The 15,730-nt window shown below is 42.6% G+C and overlaps 1 protein-coding gene across 4 annotated transcripts in view; it reads left to right on the plus strand.

The window, feature by feature from the left end:
* CPNE2 (copine 2) overlaps nucleotides 1-15,730 on the plus strand; it is a 455,723-nt gene that overhangs the window by 239,252 nt on the left and 200,741 nt on the right. For all 4 annotated transcript variants that reach the window (XM_029608729.1, XM_029608728.1, XM_029608731.1 and 1 more), the window contains exon 7: nucleotides 14,570-14,659. In XM_029608729.1, the coding sequence (XP_029464589.1) occupies nucleotides 14,570-14,659 (90 nt within the window). The remainder of the gene's footprint in view (nucleotides 1-14,569; nucleotides 14,660-15,730) is intronic.

The raw sequence follows: 15,730 nt of genomic DNA on the forward strand, positions 1-15,730 counted from the left end.
AAAATTAGGTGGCTGTAGTTAGACAGCTAACTTTAAGATAGCCGGCTATATTCAATAGTACGGTTTCACTATTGAATGTACCTCCAAAATTAGCCGGATAAGTTTTATCTGGTTAACTTTGCTAGCCAGAATGTGCCTGAATATGGACTCTTAAGGCTTTAGCTGTCCAAGGAAAAGCCTTAGCAGAAGCTCTAAGCCCCTCTAAAATGGGATCCTCCCCTTCCAGCTTTGGCTCCACTCTGTACCCCTTAATCCCCAGCTCTGCAAGAGCCTGAGTAGTCACGGTAGACAATATGTCCTTTTTAAAAAGGACGAACCACTATGTTTCAAGGGGTTATTGAGCGGTGTTTCCGACTGTAACATTTTGCCCTGTCAATTATCTGACCATTGATCTGGGAGAATGCCTGCAACTTTCTTAGCTCTGAAGACTTAGTCTTTCATTGCAGGGAAAGCAGGTCTTATTTGCTCTCAGGTTGCTGATTTAGTCATCATCATGGAGCAATGGAATATGTCTCCTCATACCCTTAAGGGGGAAAATCTGTAGGGGAGTGGCTACAGTGTCGATTACCTGATTTAGCAGCCTGCAATCCAGTTCAGTAATTTGAGAGTTAGAAATGTACACCATTTTTTGAGATAGTTAATAGGTTTATTATGGCATCGTAAGTATACAAGGAATTTTATAGTAGATACAATAGCACTGTTACAAGACGAAAATTAACGGCTGCCTTTAGCAGGAGTTAATTTCTGAGAGTAAAATGTGCGGCTTGGCTGCACATTTTACTTTCTGAATCGCGCGGGAATAACTAATAGGGCCATCAACATGATTTGCATGTTGGCAGGCGCTATTAGTTTCGGGGTGGGGGTGGGGGGGCAGTGTTTGGCCGCGCGTTTTCGACGAGCTATTACCCATTACTGTATAAGAGGTAAAAATAGCGTGTCGAAAACGCGCAGCCAAAACGCGGGCTAACAGTGCAGTGTGTTCCATCGGAGCGCACTTTAGTGTATCGGCCTGACTGAGCCGTAGGCAGGGAGATCCGGGGCTCGTCTCATAGCATGGAGGAAATCCAGCAACACCTCCATCAGGTAAATAGGTTATGCCACAGTCTCAGAAGAGCAGAACTCAGAGGACTCACAGATGCTTCTATGAGGCATCCCAGCAGGGACAGGGGAGAGCGGCTCATTTTGCCAGAGCTTAGGCAGTGTGAAACTGGCAGACACTCCACAGTTGTGGCATGGCTGGGTCAAGCTTTGAACCCAGTCTTCAGTGCAGATTAGTTTATGGCTTAGAGAGCCAACAGCAAGGAAACGAGAGAAAGTTCTCAGTCTTCGAGTAAGCAGCAGCAGTAATAGCAGTAGTTCTGGGGGGAAAGATTACGCAGTCTGTGTAATCCAGAGTCTTTCTCTGCTCGGGACTTCACTGCATAGGCACATCCATAGATCCAAATGTGGATTTTTGATTGGTATCACCACCATCCAGAGGCACAAGATTGGTAGGATGCTGGTATGACATCTTCTCACAGTTGATAATGAGGGCACCTGCAGTCATTTGCCGAACAATTCCCACTTCATAGCTAGCTTCTTGACTGCATACAAAGTTGCAGTGAAGGCCACAGCTTAGTAGTTCTGTGTCCTGGGTTTACTAACAAATAGTGAGGTGTAGACAACAGATGTCTGATAGAAGAAGAATGGCAGTTTCTTCTCTCTGTGTGGTTTCTCGCAGTCTTTAAAAATGATACTGTAGTGCTCATCATTTTGGCTAAAGACTCCAATTTGTGTTGCTTTAGGCCTGCACTTTGCTTCAAGTCTGTGTAAGATTACAGGCCCTGATTCAGTTGTGCACATCCTTTTAGGATGTCTGGTTTATGCCCTACAAATTATAATCTACGCAAGTCATCTCAAAAAAATGTCTCTGAAAGCTCAGGCTAAGTGAAAGTGAAATAATGCAACTTGAAAGTGAACATAAGTGGATATGTTCTCAAAATGTTTATAAAAAATTGCTGGTCTTGAGGGATTGCCTCATAGCTTTACAGATCCACAAAACTGAGCTAGCATTCAGAGATTCCAAACAATGATATTACGAACATAACAAGATTGGGTCCTCTGCTAGCTAGGCTGATGAAAAAGAGACACATTTTTATACATAAGCTTAGATCTGCTGTGGGGCCACAATTGTCAACATCAGACACTGGGGTTCAATTAAAAAATTTTTTGAAATATTGTACAATGGATCTCATGCTTTTGACTCTGGCTGACTTCTTGGGATCACTGAAATGCCCTAAAATTCCTGATGAGCTGCCTCAGTGTTTAAAGGTCCTGATAACTGATTTTGAAATTGTGAGAGCGATTGCTAGCTTGCCAGCTAACAAGAGCTCAGGTTCAGATGGATATCATTGATTTTTTTCAAGAAATGTTCTAATCTCTTCATGCCTGTATTAAAAGATTTATTTAACTACTTGCCGACTGCTCCCTCATCAGTGAAGGAGCTTAACTCTGCTCACATTATTCTTATCCACAAAAAGATGGGAGATATGAAGAAGTTTGTCTTATTAACCTATTTCTCTAATTAATGCAAATATTAAAATCCTGGCTAAAGTTCTCCAACTTCACATAGAAAATATTATGCCATGTATCATTCACCTGGATCAAAACTAGGAGGCTCTTTAATCTTATTCATATCATTAAAACTCGCAAGTTGTCTAAGCAGTGCTGGTTCTCATCTACAACAAAGCTTTTGATTGGATCCAATGGCCATATATTTTTCGAAAAGAGTTTGAGTTCTTGGAGGAATTTAATCATTGGATTGTAGCTATGTACACCTCATCTAGGCACATATTTTTGTAAATGGCCTTTTGACAGATGTTTTCACAATTTCTAGTGGGATGTGAAAGGGTTTTCCCTTGTCCCCATTCTCTTGAACATTGCCATTGAACCCCTAGTCCAAACTGTTCGAGATGCCGGTGAGGTAAGCAGGATTTGAGTTGAACATAAAATATCTCTATATGCCAACAATGTTCTGATTTATTTATTGCAGCTGGATAGATTGGCATCCTGTCTGATGCAGTTGTGACAGATCTCAGGGTACTAGTTTAATTAAATCTGAAATTTGTCCCTTGGCCTCCTTGAAGTCTGACCAGAGTTCAAGTTGCTTCTACAGGATTTACATATTTAGGAATATATCTATCAAATAATCTACAAGACCTGTTTGAACTCAATTCTACCTCTCTACTTGCCACTGTCTGCCAGGATTTAAGGGACTGGCAGAAATTTTTCATATCCTGGGTATGCCACATCAATCTGATTAAAATTTGTATCCTCCCTAAATATATTTCAACATGTTCCTTGTGATGTACCACAAAATACTTTCACTTCCTTAAATAGTTGGTTGGAGAGCTTTATCTGGCAGGGTAAGGTGGCATATATCAACATGGCCGCCCTGTGCAAACCCAAGTGGGGGTGTTGTTACTACTGGGCGGCCAGACTTTTGTGTCTACATGAATGATTTATCCCAGAGTCTTCATGTTTGTGAACCCAGCTTGAGAGAGCTTAAACAGAAGGCATAGAGCTCCCTTTGCTCTTGATGGTACAACCCTTTTTCCCTGTGATCAGGAAAATCCTGCGTACAAGTCCTGTCATTGTCCATTCAGTCCATATTTGGAGGAAGGTGTGTAAATTTCTGGACTTTCCTGACTGCGATTATTCTCCAATCATGCTTTTGGCTAAAAACCTGAAACTTTCTTAAGGCTCATTTTTTCCTGATATGTTGAACTGGAAAGAGAATGGTCTGTGGTTTCTTTGGCAGATGTGGAAGAGAAGTGAAATTGTCTCCTTTAAAGATCTGATGGACACCTATCATGTAGATAACACACATCACATTTACCTACAACTCCGAAACACTTTAGCAAAATGGGTCGACACAAGTGGTTCTGCCTGTACTCTTGAGTCCTCTAGAAAGGTTCCTTAACGATCTTTCAATGCCAGGAGAGGCTACCTCTCATTTTTATAACTGTATCACTGGTTTGGATCACCTCATAGACTGCTCACACTAATTTGAAACTGGAACATAGCTTTGCAGTTTTCTTAGAAGAGTCTAATTGGGATAAGATTTGGCAGGCAACCCAGTCATTGTCCATGTGTTCTAGAAAAACTGACTTATGGTTAAACTCCTTCACCAGGTACCCAGGTGTCCTATTTTTTACACCACATTCTCAAATTCTGCTTCCCCCTTGTGTTAGAAAGTTTGTGGATGTCGGGGCACTTACAGTCATGTTTGGTGGTCCTGCCCCTTGGTCTCTGTCTCCCAGGAAGATGTGGTGGCCAAGGTAAAGGCCATCCATACCTCTGTTCCGTGGAGCTTACTCTGCAGGCAGGACTGACACTAAGCCTCTCCTCCTTGGAGGCATCTGCTCCTTGCCAACTCACTTTTTTTTTTTAAACAACTTCTTAAAGGGACAAAACCACCAAGCCAAAAACCTAAAATAAGAGCGTGATACTTCCCTTATAAAGTCTTGTGCAGGAGACCAGGAAGGGCTCCATTTCCAGAAAAGTAGAAGAGGCCAGGGAATTAGGGAGTCAGCACTACTGGCTATCAGACTCTCCTCACTGCACAGGTACATGCTAACCAAGGGCCACCAACCTGCTGCTCAACCCTTCTCTACCAGAAGAATGATCTAAAGGAACTAATACCCCTGGGAGCAATTTCTTCACCAGAACCATCTGACTGCAGGTTGGCACACCCCTATCATCTGCTAGAGATACAGAATACTGAGTGACTGCAGGTGGCACAGTAACGTAAGTACCAAGAGTACAGTAAAGGTTATGTTCTCTGTCTCCATCTGCTGGTAAGGGAGAAAAATCCATCCATGTGGACTGGTTTGGTGGACGATAAGGAAATGAAATAATATCATGTCTCAAAACTGTTTGCCACTTCCCAAAAAATGTTGGGTCCTATTTCAGGTAGTAAATTATTGTTAGAATATTCTGTCCATTTTTGTCTTTAAAATTCCTGGAAGTTCTTATCATGACATAAATCTCTGTACTGCCAGCTGAAAGCTCTGTTCATTTATTGCCCTGCTTCCAAACTTACAGAGATAGGAGCATGGTCTGAAAATGTTCAAACTCCTATTTTAGTGGTGCATATCTTTGGGAAAAATGATTCTGAATGAAGTTTAGGATTTTCATGGCTGGAGGGTAGATTTATATGGAGCATCTTTAGGCCCGATTTGGGCCCAAAAGAGGTTGTTCTGCCTTTGGCCCAGATTGGTACCCAGAGGAGAAGGATGCGGTATTCAGCAGCAGCAGAGTCGCAAGGAGGAGCGTGCAAGGGCCACACAGCACCGAGCGAGGGGGGGGAAGTGGGGAGGGGAGAGAGATGACTGTATGTGGGGAAGGGAGATTGTAGAATGTATAATCTGATTCTTCTGGATTTAAGGAGTAATTTTCAAAGGGACTCTCTGTGGGTAAATGGGATTTTTAACCACGGAGAAAAGCCTCTTTGAAAACTGCCCCCTCCTACTCCGCAGTGGACAGCAGACATACTTTTACCTATTGGAGAAAAGGATGTCACTGGGGCTTGAGTTAGGGCAGGCCAGATCAAGTACGCAGAGGGATTTCCCTTTAAAAGTCAGTTTGCAGGTACGCAGTACGCACAGGTCTGCAAGCAGTGCGTGTATTGTATTTATTTGATTTATATTTCACCTTTCATACACTGTACTTAATATTTACAAAGGGGGCAATTTTCAAATGTCTGCAGGTCATAGGGAAGTTAGTGAGTACTTTTCCTGCAGACTTTGACCAGTTCTGAAAGGGAAAGTATGTAATTCAATTACTTTAATATTAATTTTTTATATAGTGCCACTTCTTCTCCTTTTCTTCCTACTCCATCCTTCCTGAATAGATTACCGCCTGGTATAACTATACCCAGGCATGATTCTCTGTGTATCATGTCTCTGTGACTGCCACTATATCTAAGTCAGCCAGTTCCATGGCTGCCTTTAGATCTGGGACTTCATTTCCCATACTGTGGGGGTAATTTTCAAAAGGATGTACACGTGTAAAAGTAGTATATCATAGCAATTTTCAAAAGCCCATTTATGTGCTTAAAAAGCAATAGGGTACCCCACCAGTTTTAACTAAAATTCTCCACCTTTAATGACCATAATTTTTACCTCATTCATTTTCACAGGTCCCTGAAAACTGTCAGAGGCCAAAACATTAATGTTGGGACTTTTTGGATTTTAAGCTTCAAACTTAGGGAAGATCATTTTATTACAGCTTGCATAGGACTAAAATCCACGTGTAGAAAATAAATGTGGAGTTCAGCCCTAATTAGGCGCATAAGTCCCGACTATTGCTGCTACCTTGTAAACTGCTCTTCTACTTGCTTTAACTGCATAATACACTTTACCTTCGAGAACTAGGCTGCCCGATCAGCCACTGGCCTGGAACAGCCTGCATCAACCCCAGTATCAGAATGTCGGTAGCCCTGTGGCAATCCCCGAACGTATGGTGTAATAATGTCATAAGTAAATTCACAATCAATAAGGGAAAAAGAGTTTTATATATATGATGTTATATTCCAGCATAAGTTTGACCTGTTAATTGATTACTGAATCCTGGCATAAAGACCATGATATATTCTTCCCCAGGGGGTATAACTATATTCAGCAAGCTCGTCCTGTGGGGCGAGGAAGGTGGGGAGCTTATCATTTATAAACAAAGTCTTCATGTTAATCAGATAGGCTTGACAATCACCATTGCCAATAGTCTCACTATCAATTAGAGTATCTGATTGGGCCATCTGTGATTTATCATCCTCCGGGGCTATTCAATGTAGGAGAATTTTGGTAGAGTTTTTGCTTTCTATACAATCTAAGTTCATAAAGACAATATTTATAGGGGATTTCAACATTCATATCAATGATGGTTGATTGATATATGCTGAAGAGTTGATGTCTGTAATGGCCATGGCTAATTATCAACAGTTAATTAGTTCCCCTGCACATACTATAGGCCAGACTCTAGATTTGTTATATTGTCAAAAGGACTGGGTTCATTTGGTGATTGTCCTGCAAGTTTTAAAAATATTATGATTAGACCATTATTTAATCCTGTTTTAACTGAACAACGGAAGAAAGCCCTTTCATGTGACTCGATGTACTAAGCGGGTGATGCAGGGCCCCCCTCAGACAGAGAGGAATTCCTGTGCAGGTGGATTGAGAAGAATTAGGTGGGATTTCTGCAGAGAAGTTAACAAGTAGATGATATGTGAGCTTGTCTACGATTTAGGAGCAGAAAGCACGATAGGACGTATTAATTAATGAAAGATGACATGCTCCCTGGTTCACCAAAGTATTGGTGGCCCAATGGGAGTTGCTTAGAAGGCCAAAAGAAGATGGCGGAAAAGCTTCTGATGGGCAGTTGAGATCCTATGGAAGGAGTTGTCAAGATTATTGTAAGGGTAAAATAGAAAAGTCATTGAATCGTCCTTTGGAACTGTTTTCTATAGTTCAAAATCTTACCTCTGTTTGGGTTTTTATCTGGAGTGTGATAAGATAGACTATTTGGAAGAAAAGGTTTCTAATATAAATTTGAGGTTGCTTAAGGATTGTTTTTCTGAGTCAAGGGATTTGCCCAGGGGGGATTATGTAGTGAAGTGGTCAAAGTTTAAGCAGGTTTCCATTAAGGAAGCAACTACAGTGATGGAGGCCTTAAAATCAATCCACTCTAAACTGGATCCGTACCCATTTGTCTATATAAAAATCATTAGAGGTGACTTGTTTGAGATCATTCAAGCCATTACCAACAAATAATTGGATGAGGGCCACCTGGCTAAGCAGCTTCGAGAAGCAACTGTTAGACCAGTCTTAAAGGATGGAGATGGATGATATGGCAATATCTAACCTTCATACACTGACCAAAGTTATTGAAAAATGTGTTTTGCAGCAGTTGAATGAGTACTTAGAAGAAAATGCATTATTGGGTGATGGCTAATTTGACTTTAGGAAAGCTTCATAGTACAGAGTTCTTGTTATTAGACAGCTTGTTTTGCAAATTAGAACAAGGGAAACGGGCATTCTAATACAATTAGATATTTCAGTGGCATTTAACATCATTAGACATGATAATTTCCAACCCTCTGGGCTTGCCTTTTCGCACCCTATCTCTCTGGACTTCTCACGGGAGTTGTCTCTGGACTCCTGGTAGTTTTTGGGCACCCTACAGGGTCTTCCTCAGGACCTCCTGTAGCACGGACTTACAACTTTCCAATACTGCCCCCTCCTGGGCAGTCTGTGTTGCCCTTCCTAGGGCTCTCTCTGACCCCTCTCTCACGGTTCATCACAGCCCCCTTCTCTGGGCTTCTCATGGGAGCAGTCTCTGGACTCCCTGTAGTGTTTGTCTTCCTCTGGACCACTTGTAACACCAATCTCAGACTGTTGCCATAACTCAGTCAGCTTGCCAGACCCTTCTGCCAGCCACTCATCCAGTTCCTCCATGAGCTGTGGGTACTCCTTGTCCAGCCAGTCTAGGCATTCACTCTCTTGCCTGGTCTGGACTCTTGGGAGTCGGTTCCCTTGCTCGATTACCCTGGCAGGTCTTTCCAGCTGCCAAACCTCGAGTCTCAGGTCCTCCCTCTGACCCAACTCTTGGGAGTGGGTAATTCCCCCTACACAGAAATACATGCTGGTTTTCCTTCTAGCCTTCACCAGTTGCTGCAGTATCCCGACTGCTCCACTCCAGGTTTTCCTGTGGCTGCACACTTTCCCTACAGAGTGGCTTGCTCACTGGAAGAGAGCTCCGCCCTGTTTCCATTCACCACATTCACAGCCACACCCTGTTCAGTACAGCCCAGCTGCACCAGTGTTCTTTCCTCTTTTCTTTTTCAAGGCAAAAAAAAAGTAAAAAAAAAAAAAAGCCTGCATAACCAGCAATAACTAAATCACTTTTAATCCTTATCTGCATCCAGCTGGGTTTCTCCGGTTAGCCAGTACAAACCTACCACTTCTTGGCTGTTCCTGCAACCACGCCCACTCATAGTTTCCTTTCTGCTGAAGCTTTTTTTTTTTTTTTCTTCAGTGCAGCTCCTGCGCCATACCTCTTCACAAGCTACCATGCTCTATGCACCCCTGCACTCTGTACTTTGTGTTAGAGCCACAGGCCTCCTGTGTTCTGTACTATGTTTAGAGCCACAGGTCTCTTCACAACTCTTTCTGTACTCCAAACAGACACTTTTTCTTGGAGGCTGGATTTTTTTTTTCTGTGCAAAGCTTTAGAAAAAAATCCCATGCATGACACTATATGTGGGAATGAGCAGTGATTCCCACAGGCCTGGAGTCAAAATTGTCTTGACTCCAGCCTTTTTTAAAACATTAGCTCTTATAAACACAACAGTAGACTGCCTTTACCCTCAGACAGTGTACCGTCTCTATTCACAGTTTGTACTGCTTCCCTCAGTACTCACACAGCTTTGGTATTGCTCAGTGTTTGGACAGCAATATTCTACAGGAGATGCCTTCCCCCTGGAGACCTGGGCCTGGTCTGGTTATCCCCACATGGATCCCAGCTCTTATTCCCCAGTCTTTGGTTACACCCTCTGAGCCCCACCTGCCCCGCAGGATCCTGCCCATAGAGCCTACTCTCTTTAGTGGATTGAAGGTTGACCAGGCCTCTAGTCTGGACCTGCACAGGTAAATAGGGGAACACTAGGGGGCACCACCTCAAAAGTGTTAATATGGGTGTAGTGACTTTGGCGAAAGATAAATTGTGCATATGAATTTTGGATATATTTTAGTGGAGAGAGAAGGCTCACCTGTGTGGAGGAGCAGGTTGCAATAGTTAAGCAAGGGTTAATGAGAAGAGTGTATATGGGTTCTGGTAGTGTGTTCGGAAGGAAGGGATGGATTTTGGTGGTGACAGAGAAAGAAATTGCACATTTTAGCAGTGTTTTAGATATGTGTAGAGATGGAGAGAGAGGAGTTGATGACTCCAAGGTTAAGGGTTGAAAGAACTGGAAGGATTATAATCTTAATCAGAGAAATAGAGAAAGGAAGAAGAGGGGAAGTGGGCTGGTGGGGGGGCCAGCTTGTTGAGTTTTGGCCATGTTGAGTTTAAAGTGGCAGTGGAGCATCCAGGCAGCAACACCATACAAGCAAGCTGAAATCGGATTCCTGATGAGATTTCTGGTGTAAATCTGGGAATCATCAGCATAAAGATGGTATTGAAAGCCATGAGAGGAAATTAGAGCACCAAGGGAATTAGTATACAGAGAGAAGAGGGCCTAAAGCAGAACCCTGAGGGACACCAGTTGACAGTGGGATCGCAGTAGAGGAGGATCTACCAGAGGAAATACTAAAAGTGTGATGGGAAAGTTAAGAAGAGAATCAAGTCAGGACAGAATCCTAAAATCCAAGTGAGGACAGAGAATCAAGAGTAGCTGGTGATCAAAAGTGTCAAAAGCAGCAGATAGGTCAAGAAGGATAAGGACTGAGTAAAGGCCTTTGGTTTTAGCCATAAACAGGTCATCTGAGACTTTGAAAAGAACTTTTTCTGTGGAATTTAGAGGGCGAAAACCGGACTGGACTGAATCAAGAATGACTTGTGATTAAAGAAAATCAAGACAGTGGAGGTGAACAGGAAGAAAGAAAGCCAGGAATCAAAATCAGCGAGAAAAGAGGAGGGGTATTTTATTAGGGAAGTGTTTCCCAACCACTGTGCCTTCAGACTTGATCAGGAGTGCTATGGAAAAATCATCAGTGCCTGATGCTCAGATCCAGGTCAGCACCTGAGCTCTGCTTTCAGCACCTCATAGCAACAAGAGACATTAGCAGTGGCTCTTAAACATGTGACAGCTTCTTTCTGAGATCATGGATAATCACGCATTCCTCATCTTCTCCCTTCTGAACTTTCTCGTTTGAGTCCTTCCAGTCTCAGTGTTATCCCCAAGCTGAACATAAGATATGGAGAATTTGCACTGCGCACTGGATGTGACTCATATGACAGCCAAGGCAACAAACCAAGCCAACGGCGCATATCACACCAATTTCTTCCTTCTGCACTCACAAGTAGAGGGAATTGGCCTGTTGTAATGAGTTTCTGCCCCCTCCCTTCTGTTGTTTCACAAACTAGAAGAGAAACTGGGGGAGCTTTCAGTGCTTCCCTAACTCTTCTTTTGAACATATCAGCTTCTTGCATGTGGAGGTTGACCTGCTCTGTGGAGGCTGGTGTGCCAAACAGCATTTTTTGTTAATGTAGGTGTGTCTTGGGCTTGAAAAGATTGGGAAACACTGTGTAAAGGGGGTGATAAATAAGTCACCTGGAGAGGGAGTGGGATGAATAGGTGGAAGCAGTTGGTCTCAAAGGAAGAAAAGGAGGTGGGATTTGAGAAGGAAGAAGGGGTTGAAACTTACAAGAGGGAGACATAGCAGTCCAACATCACCACCATGTGAGATATATGGGAGAACAGATAACCTCCATGACAGAGAGCAGCAAGTGAAGCAGAGTCCTCAGGGGAAAGCAGAGTCTCAGGCAAGGAGAGGAAGAGTATGAGAGATAAAGTGGTCATGAATATAGGCAAGCTTATTGGAAACAGAGTGGGCATTCCACAGGGAGCACGAGAAAGGAAAAGAAGAGGGAGGGAGAGAGGGAAGCATGGTAAGATTGGAGGGATAATGGTTTGACATGCACTAATGGGAACAAAGTTGCCTTGGAGGGGCAGGTTTGGGATTGATATCCCTGGCTGAGATGAGGAAGAGCAGTAGAGGTGTGATGACAGAGACAAGATTGAGATGCTGTCTGTGAGAGTGGAGATGGCTAGATGAGAGGAAGAAGACTTTGAAGTTCAAGAGCAGTGGACATTTCAGATGACAGAATAAGGGAGATAAATAATGTAGGGAATGGAGGAGATGGATTTGGTGTTAGTAGTGTTTTGCAGCAGAGAATAGGATTGGGGAACATTGACATCGGAAAGAGAAACTGTAATGGAGCCATGAAATAGAGGGGCTTGCAACCTTCCCAGTACCTGGCCAACTGCTCAAGTAATGTGGGGTGGGGGCAACTGAAGCCTGAGGTAGATTGTAATGACTTCTGGAGCCAATCACTGAGGCAGCTGGGAAAAGTATGCTAATGGGCTGTAACCTTCCCAGTACCTGGCCGGCTATTCAGGGAGCATGGGGTGGGAGCAGCTCAGGCCCAAGGTGAGTTGTGGTGACTTCCAACCATTGGGGCTATTGGGAGAAGTATATAGATGAGCTGCAACCTCTCCATTAACTGGCCGGCTGCTTGAGGAGCTTGGGGTGGGAGCAGCTCAGGCTTGAAGTTGAGTTATGGTGACTTCCAGAGTCAACCCTGAAGACACTGGAAGCAGGTACCAATGCAACTTCCCTTTGCACCAACCCCAACTCCAATTTTCCGGTATTGCTCTTTGCTATCTGCTTGCCTTCAAAGATGCTATAGCCTGACCAAAACCTGCTCCCTTTATAGGCCCAGACTGCTGCCTGGAGGATAGACTCCCTTGCCAATCCAGGCAACGGAAGACCTGTAGATACAGACATGTCGCATGTAAGGCCAAAATTGCCGCTCTTTTTTTTCCGGGCTGGCCTCAGGAGAGAATGGGAGAGAGGCTGCTAGTCTGGGTGTGTTGTGCTGTAGACATGAGCCACCCCACATAGGGCCAAAATTCACTGCTGTTCTCCCTCTGAGCAGGTAGTGTGGATGACTGGGGAGGAAAAGCCTAATGGTTTGGGGGTATTTCTGCTGCTGCTGTGGGCCACAGAACATCCAGCCAAAATTATCACCGCTCTTCTTCCTCTAGGCTCCGTACACTTGGGACTGAAAGGGGGAGGTAGGAGCTACAGTCAGGGGGAACATTTACCTAGGTTAAGCTGAACAGGCTGATGTAGTTCTGGTATTGCCCCGTTGCATGCATGGAATAGTCCCTAGTTTTCTTAGATTTTCCCCAAAACTATAGCTCCGAGCATGCAGTGGGGCAATAGTAGGGCTGGATCAGTTGTTTGTATTGACCCGCATGAGGTAGCAATCTTATTTGGGGGGGGGGGGGGGGGGGGGAAGGGAGGATGCAGAAGGGGCAGTGATATCGTCTAGGTTTGTTTGTCATTAAGGTTGCCAACTGCCTGGTTTCGGACTATACAGACCAGTTTGGCTTCTTTTCGTACAATGCAGTTACAATAGTAACCAGAAATTAACTTCCACTGCCAACTGTAGAATGAATGGCTCTGGTCTCCATTCCTGTGTCTGTTCTATGACACTTGTTCAGGTGCCCCATTCATATTTTTATTTCTGATTTGTGGCCCCTTATTCTGCATTTGTTGAGAGTCTGACTTTGTGTGTGTGATCAAGATGATAGGTTGTTAAAATGTAGTTTCTGTGTGTAACCCTAGGCTAATTTGTCCCGGAGGCCATATCTCAATCACAGTTTTAATTGGTACACTTCCCTTAATATTAAATTGCTTTAATCTCCCCCTGAGGGGGGAATAACTTTCACGCTCCTTGGCATTGTATACACTGATCCAAGTTAAAGGTTCTTGTAGCGGCAGTGATATTAACACTGTTAAGCATTAACGTTACTAAGCTGCAAGAAGCACACTGAAAGCTGACTTGGTTTCCATCATTACTTTTATTGAGATGTGATAAATTAGTGAAATGATCTTTACAGCAGTTTAATTCACTTACTGATGTTTCAATGCTTCCAATTAAATTTGTGGTTTCTTTAAATTTGTGACCTCTTGTAAAAGCTATAAGATGGTGAAGTCAATTAATTCAGTCTTTAGTCTGATATTTCTCTCTTCCCACTAGCATAATGCAAGTTTAATGCTTCCCTCCCAATGTAGGTGAAATATTAAATATGAAATCCAGTTTTAGATGTCTCTTTATTCATTTTCATATGAGAACCTTTATGCTTGAGAAGATGGCAGTGTGGAAGAGGCCATAAATATTTGTCTGGTTTAGAGCTACCTAGCCTTATTGATGTGCAGCTTCAGTTATTGAATATGCCAATTAACAAAGAATTCAGTGTTTGAAACTTTATTAAGATCCCTGGACCTGACGGTTTTAAGTGAAATTTTACAAGTTCCCTATGGACAATTGACCCTCATGCTTGGTGCAATGTATGAACAAGTGATGACACTGGGGCATTTTCCTTGTGAGACTAACAAAGCTTTGTTCACGATTATACCTAAAAAAGGTTAAGACTCCTCAATATCTGAATCTTGCTGGCCAATTTCACTTTTGAACTTTTTTTCAAATTTTGATTTTGGCTGATAGGCTATGTTTGTTGCAATTACAGTATCTCAGTACCCTTTTCATTGCAAGCTAGCTCGCATACCACTTGGGTCTATAATGTTTTGTCCAAATGGGAAATACAGGGTAGGAATGGCACTTTTAGCTAAGCCTTCTAGAGATTTGTTGATGGACGTTCATCCCTTTAATGTAACTTTCTAAACCATTCCTATAGCCATAATAGGAAAATCTGAAAATGTTTTGTTTTGGTTTTTTTTAAAGGACAGCACTTATTTTGTATCACTCTCTAACAATACATCTATTATTTTTCATGCCCTAGGTGATTAAGTACACATTGGATCCAATCTGGAAACCTTTTACTGTGCCTTTAGTGTCCCTGTGTGATGGAGATATAGAGAAAATAGTAAAGGTAACATCAACAACTATTTCTTTCTATTCTATTTTAAAATTTGTTGCCTTGCCTTGTAATCTCTCAGAATGTTTGTGCATCCAATTTCACTTTCCACTAGTAGAGATGTAGCTGGATTGATTCTGGAGAAAACTGCAGGTTGTGATAACTTTTATTGGATTATCTTAAGAATTGTCCAAAAAGGATAGTTGTTTTAGGAGATCTCAAAATATCTGAAGATAGACCCTATAAGGTCTCGTAAGCTCATGCACTGTTAGATAATTCTTTCTGGAACATGTGGAAGGAACTTAAAACCAAACCTGGTTTACTAATTCAGAATGGTAAAATCTGGACTAAACACTTACAGTTCCTCATATCAGTAAATCAAACCTAAAGATCTTACACAAGGAACTGCTTGACTACAGTTGGGATCACTCTACTATTCCCTGAAGGTCTCTATATACCTCTCTGTCTTCAGTTTTAGTGGGAAGATGAAATGGGACAGTTTTTAAAAATTGTGCAGAAAGCCATTGGAATATTTTCTTTGGTCTTTTATAGCCAATTTAAGGCAGTGGACCATTCTGTGGGGATGAGCCTGATTTGTGGAAATGTCACTTTCGCTTGCCCCCTCTATAATTAGCTTGCCTGTCCCGTCCCCCCCCCCCCCCCCACCCCCATCCCCAAACACACACACAATTCTGTCTAGAGGCAGCACTGTAGTAGACTAGAGCATGTAGTAGTGGAGATCCGAAGGTGTCTCTACATAATCTTCCTAGTATTTGCGATTCCCTGCAAGTATCCTCTGCCATCTTTGAGCATAGCTACTGTCTGTCTGTCTATTTATTTATTTATTTGCCGGTTTTTATATACCGACATTCATCAAGGTTATCACATCGGTTTACAATAAATGAGAAACTACGCTTAAGGTGGCGTTTGACAGGTAACAGAAGAATAAATACATATAATGCCATGAACAGATACATACAATGCCAAGAACAATATATATGTCTAAATGATTGTATATAAGTAAATATATGGGGGAAAATAAAAAGGGACTTATATACACAGCACTAAAATGACTTACAAGGTAAT

This window comes from Rhinatrema bivittatum, chromosome 7 (genome assembly GCF_901001135.1).
Source record: "Rhinatrema bivittatum chromosome 7, aRhiBiv1.1, whole genome shotgun sequence".
NCBI lineage: Eukaryota > Metazoa > Chordata > Amphibia > Gymnophiona > Rhinatrematidae > Rhinatrema > Rhinatrema bivittatum.